Raw genomic sequence first — 15,602 nt, 5'->3', positions numbered from 1 at the left:
ACTGAGACAGTTGCAGTTACAGGATTCAGACCTTTTCCCCCTAATAGAGTGGATAGAAAGTCAGTACTAGCCTAGTGATGCTGAGCTGAGATTACATAGCCCAGCTACCCGAGCTTTAAGGTTACTCGGTTCCTGCTTAGAAGTAATTTGGAGTATACTGTTTTAAATGTAAAATCATTTTACAAAATTGTGATTCTACACGTTCAAGTATATCTATATTTTCAAAACCTCATATTTCCGATCCATATATCAATATTGGTAAAACCATTTTGTCAAATATATCAGGTTGACATTTTATTGACAAATTGTTTTGTCTACCTTTATTTTTAAACACTATACCTAGCTTTTGTGGTTTGTTCTTGTATTTTTTATTTGATAAAAAGGATCCACTTCTAGAAAATAAAATACCTAAATATTTGTATTCTTTTACAATTTCTATGTCGTTACAATTAACTGTGAACTTGAGATTTGCTGGCATTCTGCCACTCGAAAAGATCAAAACTTTAGTTTTATTTGTATTTATTTTCATTTTCAATTCTTTACAATATTCGTAAAATGTATTTAACATGTATTGTAGATCAGTGCTAGTTTCTGCTAATAAAACAGTATCATCTGCATATAAAAGTAAAAATAATTTCAAAAATACTGTCAGCTCTTTTCGATTTCTTGTGATATAGATTTTAAGCTTGTTGTGTTTTTCTTTTCAAAAAAAAGTTTGAAGATCATTTAAAAATATAGAAACCAAAGCAGGTGAAAGGTTTTCCCCTTGCCACACCCCGATATCACAGGCGAAGAAATCAGAATTTTTTATCCTGATGTATAATACGCGATTTGGCATAATCATACATACTCTGAATAACATTAAAAAATAATTTCCAATTGACTTTATTCTGCAATAATTGAACAGATGTAAATTTCGCTGTACAGTGTCAAACGCTAATTCAAAGTCGATAAAAGCACAATTTAACTTTTTTCTTTCCCAATTTTAATAATTCAAATAAAATATGTATAGTAATAATATGTTCAGTCGTAGAATAATTCCTTCTGAAACCTGCTTGGTTTTCATTTAGTATACATAATTCATCAAGATAATTACATAACTTTCTGAACTAATACATTTACAGCCTTGAATATAAAGGTACTCATAACCTATTTCATTTGAGTAAAATACATTGCAGGTTTTTTCGTCTGGCCGATTCAATTGACAAACGATGACAGACACAACTGAATTTACATAAAAAAATACATAAGATATGAGGGTAGTAAAAACAAAAATCGCTCAAGACAAAACTCTATTTTAAATATTTTGGTAAACATGTTTATGTTTTATCTTAAGAAAGAATTATCCATATAAACATAAAAAATGTTTTAATCTTTTTTATGAGTTTTTCAGTTAAACTGGCATTAAGGGCCTTGTCAGCTTTTGTCATCACTTGGCGTCTCCTCTGAAACGTCTGGACCAAATACCTGCAAAATTAACTGAATGCTCCGTATCATGCTTATGATAACTTGTTTGTAAATTGTATCCGAAGTTTTGATCAATCAACAAACAATCAACAAACATAGGGGTTACAATTTATATGCAGATTTGGCTTCTAATTCCCAAACCTGTTATTAAGAGCACATCCGACTAGGATAACAAGGTTCAATAGGTCAATTTCCATCAGTCCTGAAATTTACAGACAAACCGAACAAGTTCTTGAAGGGATGCTGCCACTTAATTTGTAATTCTAAGGCGATTTTTCAGGTTTTGGGTTATAATCGTGAATACTATTGAAGATAAAGATAAACTATAAACAGTAAAAATGTTCACTAATATAAAGGTAACAGTAGTATATCCTATTTAAAGTCATATATCAATTTAGAGAAAACGTATCCAGGTTACAAACACAAACTGATGGAAACACATCAAATATAGAAAAAAAAGGAGGAAAACAACGAAACAACAGAAATAATAAAGTGCAACAAAAAACCAAACGACAAAACAGCACACACAGAAACGAACTATATGATAACAATTTCCACTTTCCTGACTTGGTACAGGATATTTTTAGAAAGAAATGGTTGGTTGAACCTTGTTGTGTGGCTAGCCGTACCTCCTGCGTTTAAGGCAATGTTAAATATAAGACTTAAATGACAACATTCCATGACAGGACTTCATTACAAACAAATGGAAAATCATTCAGGATAGAGAAATACACAAATTAACAATACAATAGAACAGTATGACATACTAATAGTTATTAAAGTTACCAAGCTTATAATTTAATACACCAGACCCGTGTTTCGTCTACATAAGAATCACCAGTGCGCTTATGTCAAAATAGTAAAGAAAGCCCATCAAAGATGAAGAGCATTAATGACTCAATGTAACACAAGAAGTCAATTATTTTTGCTAACCTTTAAAAATATTCTCATCTGAAACAACTTGGCCTAGTACTTCTAAACTTTGCCTGAATGTTCCTTGTGGTAACTGATTTATAAATTGTATCCGAAGTAATGGTCATTTAAAAACATGACAATTATGGCTAAATAGTTATCAAAGGTACAAGGATTATAATTTAGTACGCCGGACGTGCGTTTCGTCTACATGAGACTCATCCGTGACGCTCATATCAAAATATTTATAAGTTCTTCTCATATATTTTACGATAGTATGATACTAAACCCCTAACAAGAGGGATTGTGTCTGACATTCATATCATGAATACATAATCTTTCAATCAGTTTAATTGAGGTCTGTAGCTGGCATGTCAGTTAACTGCTAGTAGTCTATTGTTATATATGTATTATTGTCATTCTATTTATTTTATTTTGTTACATCTTCTGACATCTGACTCTGACTTCTCTTGAACTGAATTTTAATGTGAGTATTGTTATGCGTTTACTTTTCTACATTGTCTAAATGTATAGGAGGAGGGGTGCAATCTCATAAACATGTTTAACCCCGTCGCAATTTCGCGCCTGTCCCAAGAAAGAAGGCTCTGGCCTTTGTAAGTCTTGTATGAGTTTTAATTTTAGTTTCTTGTGTATTATTCGGAGTATTTTATAACGTCCATTATCACTGTACTAGTATACATATTTTTTAAGGGGGCCAGCTGAAGACCTCCTTCGGGTGCGGGAGTTTCTCGCTACATTGAAGACCCATTCATGCCATTGGTGGCCTTCGGCTGTTGTTTGCTCTATGGTCGGGTTGTTGTCGCTTTGACACATAACCCATTTCCTTTCTCAATTTTATAAAGCCAAACTAGTACAAAGTTGACGAGCTTTGAGGATCCAAAATTCAAAAAAGTTATGTCAAATACGGTTAAGGTAATCTATGCCTGGAATAAAAATATTCTTAGTTTTTCGAATAATTCAAAGTTTTGTAAACAGGAAATTTATAAAACTGACCACATTATTGATATTCATGTAAACACCGTAGTGTTGAATACTGGGCTGGTGATACCCTCGGGGATGACACGTCCAACAGCAGTAGCATCGACACAGTGGTGTAAATAATTTATATGCCATGAAAGTTTCAGACCAATAGGATCACCTATTGCAGGTTCATGTTCAAATTAATTTATTTTTATGAAATGTTACCGTTATGTGACCGAAATTGTCAATTGAACCATAAAGAAATAATTGTCCTTCAAAGATAATTGTATACAATTTGTTCATCATTGTTGCTAACATTTACAGTAACAAGGCTAGTAGTGAGATTTGTCAAGGTTATTGTAAATTGGGTGTAAATTATTCTCTATGACACTACTGGGTTTATTTCTTCTAGACGTTGACTAAAAATTCGAGAATAAATTGAGCCGAGATAAAATACAAAACAAGCAAACATTAAATAACAAAAATGACCTGTATAAGGTCCTGGTTAAAATGCACATTATAATTTATTTAAACATTTAATTACTTTGATAGTTATTATGCGTTGTTGCAAATTGATGGTTAACTTTACTCTTAATATTTCACCTTTGATAGGTTTAAGGCAGAAACAATCCTTCTCTCGGTTTATTAGAAGGAAATATTTAAAATCGTCATTGACGCGCATTTCAAGTTTTGAAACATATAACCTGAAGTTTGATAATTTGTCGCTACAATAAAGGAACATTATAACGGAGGAATATAATAATGGAAAACTTTTCAAAACACTTTAAAATAAGCCAGATACAACACATTCGTGTTTTAATATTTCGAGAATCTTACTGGTTCACACTGTATTGGAAATCATACTGTGACTTACATGTATGGATATTCGTTTTTCATGTTACATGCGCATGACTCACTGCTCTCTTCGTGCCAGTTCTTAATTCTTAATTTATTACATCTTTATCAATATTTAACTCTCTCATTTGATCAAATGATGTGTTTGTATTATATAAGAACAGCCACGTAATTTATAATGGGAAGAGGTTGAAATTTTAATCATTTTAACTGTTTGAACTAAAATATATTATCATACAAGTGAAAATTATTCTGAATAAATTTCTAACCTTAAATCCCTAGGGGATGATAACACATAATTTTTACTATTAAAATTTACAAACTAGGTGCAAGCCTCTTAAAATACTTAAGTAAGATATCAAATTACATGCAACTGATATCTAACAAAATTAAATGTCTTTTTAATAGGACGATTTAATATCACTTTTTTTTGTAATGTAATGTAATGTGATGTGGATATCGGTAATCTGCTGCTGCCTCTAATTAATCATAAATGGCATTGTCAATAAGGATTTTGGACTTTTAAATTATCTTTGGCTATGTAATCCTACGCCATTTTTTTTAAATTGAACTAAGGACATAAAAACAAGGTTTAAAGACTATAATAATACGTTATAATCATACATTTTTGATTAATCTAAGTCTGCCAATTGATATTTTATCGTGTGTTTTTCTATGTTGTGATGTTATGCTATTGTTTCAGAAAAAGGGAGAAGGTTTGGATCCATTACAACGTTTAATCCCGCTGCAAATGTTTGCACCTGTCCTAAGTCAGGAATCTGATGTACAGTAGTTGTCGTTTGTTTATGTAATATATACGTGTTTCTCGTTTCTCGTTTTGTTTATATAGATTAGACCGTTGGTTTTCCCGTTTGAATGGTTTTACACTAGTAATTTTGGGGCCCTTTATAGCTTGTTGTTCGGTATGAGCCAAGGCTCCGTGTTGAAGGCCGTACTTTAACCTATAATGGTTTACTTTTTAAATTGTTATTTGCATGGAGAGTTGTCTCATTGGCACTCACACCACATCTTCCTATATCTATAAAAAGGACATGAATAGAAGAAAATATGAGTATGTAACTCTAAATATTAAGTTTTGTGTCATAGATTTTATACTTTTTAATTAAATGAATTTCTAATCATCATGTTCAATCAACCTTATCCAATAAACAATTGTCTCTTGGTCGTTACTAATTGATTAGTTAATGAAAGTTGCTGAACAAACGTAAGGATTTAGCGTGGTACATTTCAACTTGATGAAAGAACAATTAAAAATTAAACTTAGTGTTTTACGGTGCCTTTTTTTTATTTTGTATTAAGGGAAATCGTTATATTAACACCCTTTTTTTATTTAAAGAATCCAATTTTGACTGTATTGATGAAATATACATGTTAAGCCTGAAAATGCAAAAAATATAAGATAATGAGAGCCCAAGTCATTCTCTAAACCGTGAATCTTTACATCTGTCTCAGGCATAAGCTTTACATATTCAAACCATAAACCTTATTAACATATATTGTTGTGGCCTACAACGAAAGTTACAATACCCAGAAGTCGAAAAGGAGTAGGTCTGGTTAGGGCCGAATTTGTCCTCTAATTTCAAGTTCATCATACGAAAGATTTTAGACACTTTTTAAACACTTGAGTGTCTATTTCAATTGATTCGACTAGTTTTTGTGAAAGATTTTAATTGATTTAGCAATTATAAACGCTCCGATTCAAGCTAAGATGTGAAAACTCTATCAAATATTCCGAAAAACATCATTTTTCAGATGTTTTTTTGTCAAAAATGAAAGTGACCGCATCCGTGTTTATCCTCAACCTTTATATACAATGTATCATCATAAAATACAACTTACATTTCAATATTATGAATGAACACGAATGTGGCGACTTCCATTTGAGACGGAAACCGTCTAAAATTTAACTAAAATGCTAAGGTTTTGAAGATTTCAGTAATTTAGCATGACTTAATGATACTAGAACCCGATATATACGCATTGTATTGTCAAAACAGCCTATATTTATGAAGCTGAAGCATTCTACTTTTCAATAAAAAGCTTAAAGATTAAAGTTTCACAATTTTGTAAAACTGCTTTAATTTGGGGCCAAAAAGCGGTCTTACTGAACCTACTCCTTTACTACAAAAACATGATATTTTATGTTTTCTTGGGTCCAAAACAATATGGATGAAATTTGTATACCGGGATATAAAATAAAAGCCAAAAACAGACAAAAGATATCTAGTGTTAAATCCGGTGGTATTGTACTGGGGTATAGGGAAAATATTTCGAATTATTTAATTGCGACAAGTAGTAAAGTTGCTCTATGGTGAAAGATTTCAACACTATTCAAAGACGGGGACGTTATCCTCGGTGTTGTGTACATACCACCAATTTGAAAATACACTGCTTATTCATCACCTGATGCTTTCTGTGAAATTGAAAGCGAGTACCTAAAACTCTCATCCAAATATGAAAATATATTTATGGTCGAGGGTTTTAACGTCCGCACGGACAGTGAGAAATATTATATTTGTATTGACGAAAATGATAAGAATAATGAGTTACGGACGTTTGTAACTGTAACGAGAGGGTGTCGGTGACGAGACCCCACGGGACGTGTATTGGCCAGTACTTCGTCCCTATTAGACCATCGATACCTGATATCAGATCATGGCTAAACATCAGACAATCAATCAAATTAAGTATATTTTATTCAAAAATGTACAATATATACATGTATTAAACAAAGTCGGACAAACAGCAGTCAGAACACTCTCTTATTGAAGTTAAAAACTACAGAATTTAATGTAAAATAAAATTCAAAATCCAGAGATAGTCTAAATTTAAGTAAATTTGCTTCGCGTTGTGGTTTTATAGAAGTAAAACTTGCACAAAAAATTGTCAAACTGCACCTGAAGTGGTGGCTAACTCTGTCTCAATTAGGATGATACATCCCGGAGAGTATTTGGAGGACTGTGCTAGGCCGACTTTTCTGAATATAAATTAAATCCCCAATATAGTAATAAACAGGCTAAATTTAACAAAGAAGGTTCTGAAGAAAAGTTGAATAAATGAAAACATTATAAAATCGTTAATACTAAAACAGTAAAATAAACAGTACTTAGTTAACAACATTTTTTTCAAATTGGATAATTTTCGTAGAGTTAAATATTTCGCAGTGGTGTCTTGCCCTGGCTTTGTTTGGACTTGTTTGTTTGCTTTTTGGCCTTGAATGTTTATTCCTAATATTTTATTAACTGTGCATTTAAATTCAGATATCGCAGATAAAATTTATTTTGTTCATAGTGTACTAATTTACGTTTTTAGATGGAGTTAAGGCTGCCAATTGATATTTTATTTTATGTTTTTCTTTGTTGTGATGTTATGCTATTGTTTTAGAAAAAGGCAGAAGATTTGGTACCATTAAAACGTGAAATCCCGCTGCAAATGTTTGCACCTGTCCTAAGTCAGGAATCTAATGTACAGTAGTTGTCGTTTGTTTATGTAATTTATACGTGTTTCTCGTTTCTCGTTTTTTTTTATATATTATATATATTAGACCGTTGGTTTTCCCGTTTGAATGGTTTTACACTAGTAATATTGGTGCCCTTTATAGCTTGTTGTTCGGTGTGAGCCAAGGCTCCGTGTTGAAGGCCGTACATTGACCTTTAATGGTTTACTTTTTTACATTGTTATTTAGATGGAGAGTTGTCTCATTGACACTCACACCACATCTTCCTATATCTAAGTACTTAGTACATAGTTCTTAATGTGTCTAAATCAAAGTTAATTTAAAATAAACATTTAAATACTAAATAATTAATGTGTCCAAATTACAGAGAATTAACCTAGACACATCTATTACAGTAACCTTAAACATTTTAATATACGCATGGATCGTAATAGCATGGACAAAGGGAAAAACCGTTACGTTAATCAATTAGAATATTTTCACGCGGTTCGAAGTAAAGCGGTAAAATATTGTATACGGTGCATTCAGAGAGGTCGATTCAGATTCGGAGAACAATAGGAAGCGACGTCTGTGCGAGTGAATGAACCAAGAAGAATTTTGACTAGAGAAAGATTGAATATTTTACCTATTATATGTGTTATATTGAACTTCTTATGTGTTAAAACAGGATTTCAATAACTATTTAAGTCCATCGGAAAACACTGTCCTGCAAAACTGTAAAATTTTACACCAAATCTCTATTTCCCTTGAAAATTTGGTACCGATTTTTGAAAAAATGGCGGCATAGTAGCCATTTTGAGTAATGTGATCAGCATATTCACATAGTAAAACAAAGCGAAATCTTCGGTGCATCCTGCCTATCTCCTCTATATATCAAAGATGCATCCATGTATATGTTAGCGGCAATAAGTGTAATTAGCCATTAAGCTTAAATCCTAGGAAATAGGCTAACGCCTAGGCAGTAAGTATAATGGCTAAATGATGTTAGGCATTAGTCTTAAATCCTATGATTTAAGCTTAAATCCTGAAAAATGTGTGCAGGCATTAAGCTTAATGCCTAAAATATAAATGCGAGTAAATAAAAGACATTTATTCATTTAAATGAACAAACAAATATTTGTTCCATCATAGCATTATGAAATCTGGGGCTTGTTTATCAAAACTGTCCTAAGATCGGTTCTATAATATACTCTTAGAATAGAAGTTATAATAAAGGTACAAAAAATTCAAGAGCGACTGACGACATGTCTCAGCATGCACAACGAAGCTACATGTATCTTAGAATTATCTTAGATAGAATGTCATAACCACTGTTATAAGTATTGGCGTAAAAGAAAAATACCAAATGAAAAAATTGAAATATTGTATCAACTTTAACTAATAACTTTAATTTAAAAAAACCGATTAATTATCAGAAAATAATTATTATTTAGCTTTTAACTAAAGTTTATAGATATTTTTGATATAATAATTGTCCATTAAAACTCTTTGAAACAAAACATAAGTAAACAAAAATTTTAACTACGTTATATAATTTATTAGAATTGAACAAATTAATTGTAAATAGATAAAGTTAAATATATATTTGAGGGAGCTGAATTCGTAGTGTCACGGTTTCATACATGTACTTAAAAGTTAAAAGTCAAATCTCGTGCATCTTTCATACAAATTATGAGTACTTCAACAATTTTATTTTATTACTGCAAATAACATACGTGTTAATATGAGCAGGAGAAAAGATTCGAATTTTACTGATGCAGGGCCCAGTTGCATCCTAATTATAAAAAATAATATGTGGTATGATTGCCATGAGACAACTCTCCACCAGAGACCGGAAATAAAATCACTAATAAAATATGTTATTTGAATTGAAAGGCATCAAATAATAAATTTAAAAATATGAAAACTTCATAAAATGTGTGTTTAAAAAAATTGTGGGACTGTTAACAAAGCAATTTATTTATCCAATACAAAAAATTGAAATGATGTGAGCAAAATATTTTATCTTAATTTTGTCTAATTTTGACCAGCTGAAATCAACTCGACTTAATTTTCAAATAGATATTTTAATTATATTTTAGAATCTCCCCCTTTTTGAATTAAATACAATAACTTTTTAAATCTTAAAAAAAGTTTTTAATATTTTGTTATACCACAAAAACATGAAAAAAGTATGAGTTAATTCTGTTTTAACCATTTTAATTGCTTAAATTACCAATCTTATTAAAATAAGTTCTCATCACTTGCTAATCGATTTTTTCTATGTCGCTCACATGGCAACATATAAAAATGGAGGAGCAAGTAATGACAACTTTATTTAATACGATTGTTAAATTACTAAACTTAATCTTACAAAACATGCTAAATTTGAAGATCTGTCAAATGGATTTATATTTACACATGTAATATTAGAATTATTATTAGGAAACAACTTTATATCAAGAATAAATCACCTAATATGCATAAATTCCAGAGTTCACTTATTGCCTAAAATTATGTTCGGCAATAGGATGAATAATCATCATCAGATTTCAGGAAATAAGCTTAATGCCTGAAAATTTCAGGCAATAACTTAATGCCTAGGCGTTAGCTTATTGCCTAGGATTTAAGCTTAATGCCTAATTTCACTTATTGCCGCTAACATATATAAATAACAATTTTAACAATTTCAAAAATTTCGTGTTAAAAAGACTGGCATAATACCCGTAAACTCCTGGCTACAAAAAACTCCATGCTTCATGTCGGTAAAAATCTTAGTCAAATTTCTCGGAAAACCTAGAATACAGCAAGTCAGCTTAAGGACTGATACCCCTACAGTTCTTACTGATAATAAGGGAAATTTGCTCAAAAGAAAAGCAGAACATAGATCCGAAAGGGATATCATCTGGTGGGCAAAGAGCTCTGACAAAATTAATTATTGTTTTGACTGGCTAGGTGCACGAAATAAAAAAACTTCTGGTTATACGTACGGCTAAGAAATTTATTTTGGTTACAAATCCACAGGGCGATGAAACAATAGACTACGTCTTGTCATACTACAGGAAAATTATAAAATTAAAGAAAATTCACCTTAATAGCCGAATAACATTTCTGGAAATACCGCTTTATGCTATCTATGAGTACAATAAACAACAACATCACACTGATTTAGACCAGTTTGCTGAACAGGGTACTTAACTATCCAGACATGTTTAAAAATTAAACCAGGAAAAAAAAGGAGATAAAAAGAGCTGCCATGTCATAGCACCATCATTTACTTCATACATCATCTGCAAAACAACTGTAAAAAAGGGGGTCACAGAAAAGCTAAAAATATGAAAAAGCATAACTTTCAACTACTAGTAGATGGGATTTATCCTACCAATCGTTTAGCTAAAACATGGGTGAGGAGAATAGCCGAAAAATACAAGGAAGATTATGGGACAAAATCATAGGCTCATATATATATAAAAAGTAAGTGCATATAAGTTTGCATTATACAACTTATATACATATACTTATTGAGGAAAAATCTTTAATTTGTCCACATTTAGAAGAAGTTTACTTATTTTTAATTGCTTGCTTCCAGGAAGCAATTCGCCGACATATTTTCCGTATGCATAGTGACCTGAGTGTAACCCTCCTCGTAAAAATCCGGTGATCGCAATACGCATGAATCTGTCATTAAAATAAACAATTGTCTGATTGTACATGTAAGACACGTGCTCAATACCCATGCTTTTTGTTATTTGTTTACTTTAAGGTGACAATCGGTAAACTTCGGCTTCAATACACGGCTTTTAATGAGCAGCCATATTTGTTAAATCATAACAGACAGAGAGAAAAAAAAATTGACGATTCTACGATATATTTGCGTAAAAAATGATAAAATCGTGCACACAGGACTAAGTTTATGAATATAAACATGCATTGGTTCAAGAATTAGATCAACATTATTTTTCACCACTCACTGGTTTTATATGACTTTAACTATTGCTAATAAATTTTACATTCATCATTTACATCATTGTGTTGTACATAGACATCATCATATGTTTTAGATTCAAAAAGCGGCTGGAACTTTTTTTATTGAAATCCTAGTAAAATGCTTGATTTTGCCTAACTGTTAGTATTATTTCAAAAGTAGTACAAGTAAAGCACAAACCATGGCGACAGGTGGCGTAAGACCACCAAAATCATTACGAAGAAGCCAGCGATATAGTACCAACCTATTGCGTCAAAGCCTATCGCCTCAAAAGATCTATGCTATTTAGGTGATGGGAGAAATTTGATTTGTTTACTTCCAGTGATGGTTATTTTCTTGTATGCAATGAAATGTTATGCGAAATTTGTTCTATAGCGCTGGACAGGATAAAACTTTACTCATGTCAAGTATTTCTTTATTTGAAACAGAGATAACTTCTGCACATTTTTTTTTGAAAAGTGCAAATTTAACAAAGACTAAGGCCATGTTCGCATTGACCTAAACTCGGTGTTGTGTTAGTGTAACTCACACGTAAACAGAACACATGTACGTTCCCATTGATAAAACTCAAAGTTTACATGTAGTTTAAATCATGTTTTGTCAGTCTATGTAGGCCTTGTGTAGGTTTAGTGTACACAAAACTAAGCATTTAGAACTTTAATTTCACCAAGAATATATCAGGAAGTTGAGTTTTATTTTTTTGAAATCGAGTTAAAAACAACTGTTTGGATACGGGAAATTGACACAAGTATGTTTTATGCTTACATCAGTGAATTATTTGGTGACAGGGTATGTATTTCTGAACTAGTTTAGAACATATATGTTTCTGTCTAGAACAAGGTATACATTGTCTAAGCGTGTTTAGAAAAGGGTATACATGTTCTGAATGTGTCTAGAACAGGGTATGTTTTCAATGTGATCTGATTAGAATAGGGTATGATTTGGCAAGTGCTGTTCAAACAGTTATACCTGCAAGGAAAGTCAGTAACCTCAATACCACCACCACCATCACCACACATCCCACCCCAACACCATACTCTGGAAAAATATCAAAAGTCTGCGATAATGACCTAGAACCCGTTTTCAGTACAGTTATAAATAAAGATCGTTACATATTTTTTGGTTTCTTCTTTTCAAATATCAAAAAAGATAGTGTACTTCTGTGTGAAGATAATCTTTTAAGTCTGACATCTATATAAACTTTCATTGCTTAGATAAAAATCCGTACTAAAAATCTAATTATTTAACTCGGCAATTGAAGTCGATCTCATGAATTGCTGGACGGTGATAATCAGAAGCACTTGATTAAATTATACAGTATATGAAAGGCTCATAGATTCCCCCAAAACATTATTTCCGGGTGACCGACTGGACGTTTACTAAATAAATGTAGCACGCAGAACAACATACTTTAAAATGATAAGTAGTAGATATAGAACAAAGGTTACAAAAGAATGGGCTGGTAATTACCGTTACCGTCTAGTTTTATCAACAAGTAGTCACGTCAAGGTCCTAGGTGATAGAGTGCAGAAAATACCTGTAGACCAGCCCTTTTCTTTTGTATCTCTGACTTTGTATTTGACTTTTACGACTTTTTTAATGACAAAGTAGTACATATTGCATTTTAAAAAGAGGATTGTATATCAATAAAAAGCAAAGAAAATAAGACACACACAAATCTTTCATACAGGTTAATGTACAACTTTGTTTGGTCAATTATTATATAGTACCAACCTAATGCGTCAAAGCCTATCGCCTCAAAAGATCCATGCTAGTTAGGTAATGGGAGAAATTTGATTTGTTTACTTCCAGTGATAGTTATTTTCTTGTATGCAATGAAATGTTATGCGAAATTCTTTCTATAGCGCTGGACAGGATAAAACTTTACTCATGTCAAGTATTTCTTTATTTGAAACAAAGATAACTTCTGCACCTTTTTTTGAAAAGTGCAAATTTAACAAAGACTTTGGCCATGTTCGCATTGACCTTAACCAGGTGTTGTGTTAGTGTAACTACATGTAACACGTAAACTAAACACATGCACGTTCCCATTGATAAAACTCAAAGTTAACATGTGGCATTTAGAACTATTATTTCACCAAGTATATTTCAGGAAGGAACGATTATTAAATAAAATTGATATTTATTACATTGCTTCTTTTTAAAAGTGCAAAATTATTAAAGACTAAAAGGGGGAAATCAATAGTGGTATTAGACCTTAAGTCTTCTGTATAACTTTAGTAATTCTACATTTTATTGTTATATTAACAAAGTATATGTCTTGTCCATGAATTTGTTATTCCTGCCAAAATGTTACAAAACAAAGGAAAGTGCATAATATATAAATCTTATGCTAGAGTGACCCTGGCTAAGATCAACCCTGGTAGAACAAAGGATTTCAAGAATCAACGCTTATTCATTGTATCAATTATACTTAAGCATTGTGCAATCAGTTTTTTCAACTGATGTTTTTTATATATAATTTTGCCCCCAAGTACTTGCTTTATCCTGCAATTAGCCAACTAATCTACAAATAACAGGTATACAAATAAATGTTTGCTCTATGTGTACTTTTACAAATATAATCTCCTGTTACCCTACTTCCATGTTGAGCAAGCGGATCATATAAATATTTCTCATGATTCCTGACTACTTCCTTTTGGCTCTTCGCGGTCTGCGTTTCAACTATGTCGATTTATTTGTTAAATTAGAGACAATGATTTAGATTTTAATAATTCAATTTCCAGTGGTTGGGAGTAATTTCAAGATAAACAAAATATATGTAGATGTCGGAAGATATACAAAAAAAGATGTACTCGCTACGACACATGAGAATAGCTCTACAGAGCCTCGGTTTTCGTCCTGTTTCTAAAGCTCATACAAATAAATTGTATATTTTCCGATAAAATACATATTGTTTATTTACGATTATCGATTTATTAACCATACCTGTCTTATTTTTTTATGTATGTTTTCACAACTTTTTTTTTCGAACAGTCTAAGAAAAATCATAGCATGATATGAACCCTGCCTTTCTATTTCAATATTTCAAAGGAAGTCATAGTCTGAAGAGAACTACTGTCTGAATAAAAATTTCATGTTCAACTTTATAGTTTAATTTCGAGACACCCACTGCGTGTTCTTTTTAGAAGTACTTGTAACGTTTAAATAATAATGCTATATATATAATCACAAACTCAAAACGGCAACACCATAGAATATAATCAGGAATCCATTGGTTTATAACATTGGACAAAATACAGCTTTTAGTACGTTCATAATTGTGCAATCTTTAAAAAAAACTTACAGTTCGCTTGTTTTACTCCATCACTTTCCATCCCCAGCTGTAAAATCCAACCGTCGGCATTGTTGTTTTCTGTTTAATATTCAGTGTAATGAAGCACTTGAGTATCGTAAAGATTTCAGTGTCAAAAAGTTTAGTTATCATACGCACTATAATTATCAAAAGTCTGCGACAAAGATCTAGAACTCGTTTTCAAATACAGTTATAAATAAAGATCGTTATATATTTTAAGGTGTCTTCTTTTTAAATATCACAGAGGATAGCGTACGACTTTGTGAAGCCAACCTTTTAAGTCTGTCATTTATATGAACTTTAATTGCTTAGGTAAAATTTGTACTAATAATCTAATTATTTTACTCGGCAATACAAGTCGATCCCATGAATTGCTGGACGGTTATTATCAGAAGCACTTGATTTTAAAAAAGTATACAGTAAATGACAGTCAGGATCATAGATTCACCCAAAACATTATTTACGGGTGACCAGCTGTACATTTACTAATGTAGGACGCAGAACAATAAACCTTTGAAATTATAAGTATTAAAACATAACAAAAGAATGGGCTGGTGAAGTTTTATCAACGATCACGTCAAGGTCTTAGTCAATAGTCAGATTGCAGAAAGTACTATACCAGTCCGTTT

The 15,602-nt window shown here is 31.6% G+C and overlaps 1 protein-coding gene across 2 annotated transcripts in view; it reads right to left on the bottom strand.

The window, feature by feature from the left end:
• The window catches only part of LOC143070619 (uncharacterized), a 157,606-nt gene extending 142,341 nt beyond the window's left edge, over nt 1–15,265 (bottom strand). The window contains exon 1 of one of the 2 annotated variants that reach the window (XR_012976605.1): nt 14,965–15,263. Coding sequence is in view for 1 of the 2 variants with exons in the window: in XM_076244851.1 (XP_076100966.1) it covers nt 14,965–14,995 (31 nt within the window). In the remaining variant the exon portion in view is untranslated. Of the gene's footprint in view, nt 1–14,964 lie in introns of both variants that reach the window. The other variant, XM_076244851.1, reaches the window with a different exon arrangement.
• Nucleotides 15,266–15,602: the final 337 nt, after the last annotated feature.

The sequence above is a fragment of the Mytilus galloprovincialis genome, chromosome 1 (genome assembly GCF_965363235.1).
Source record: "Mytilus galloprovincialis chromosome 1, xbMytGall1.hap1.1, whole genome shotgun sequence".
Lineage (NCBI taxonomy): Eukaryota > Metazoa > Mollusca > Bivalvia > Mytilida > Mytilidae > Mytilus > Mytilus galloprovincialis.
Note: the sequence above shows the minus strand (reverse complement) of the source record. Positions and strands in the feature narration are given on the sequence as shown.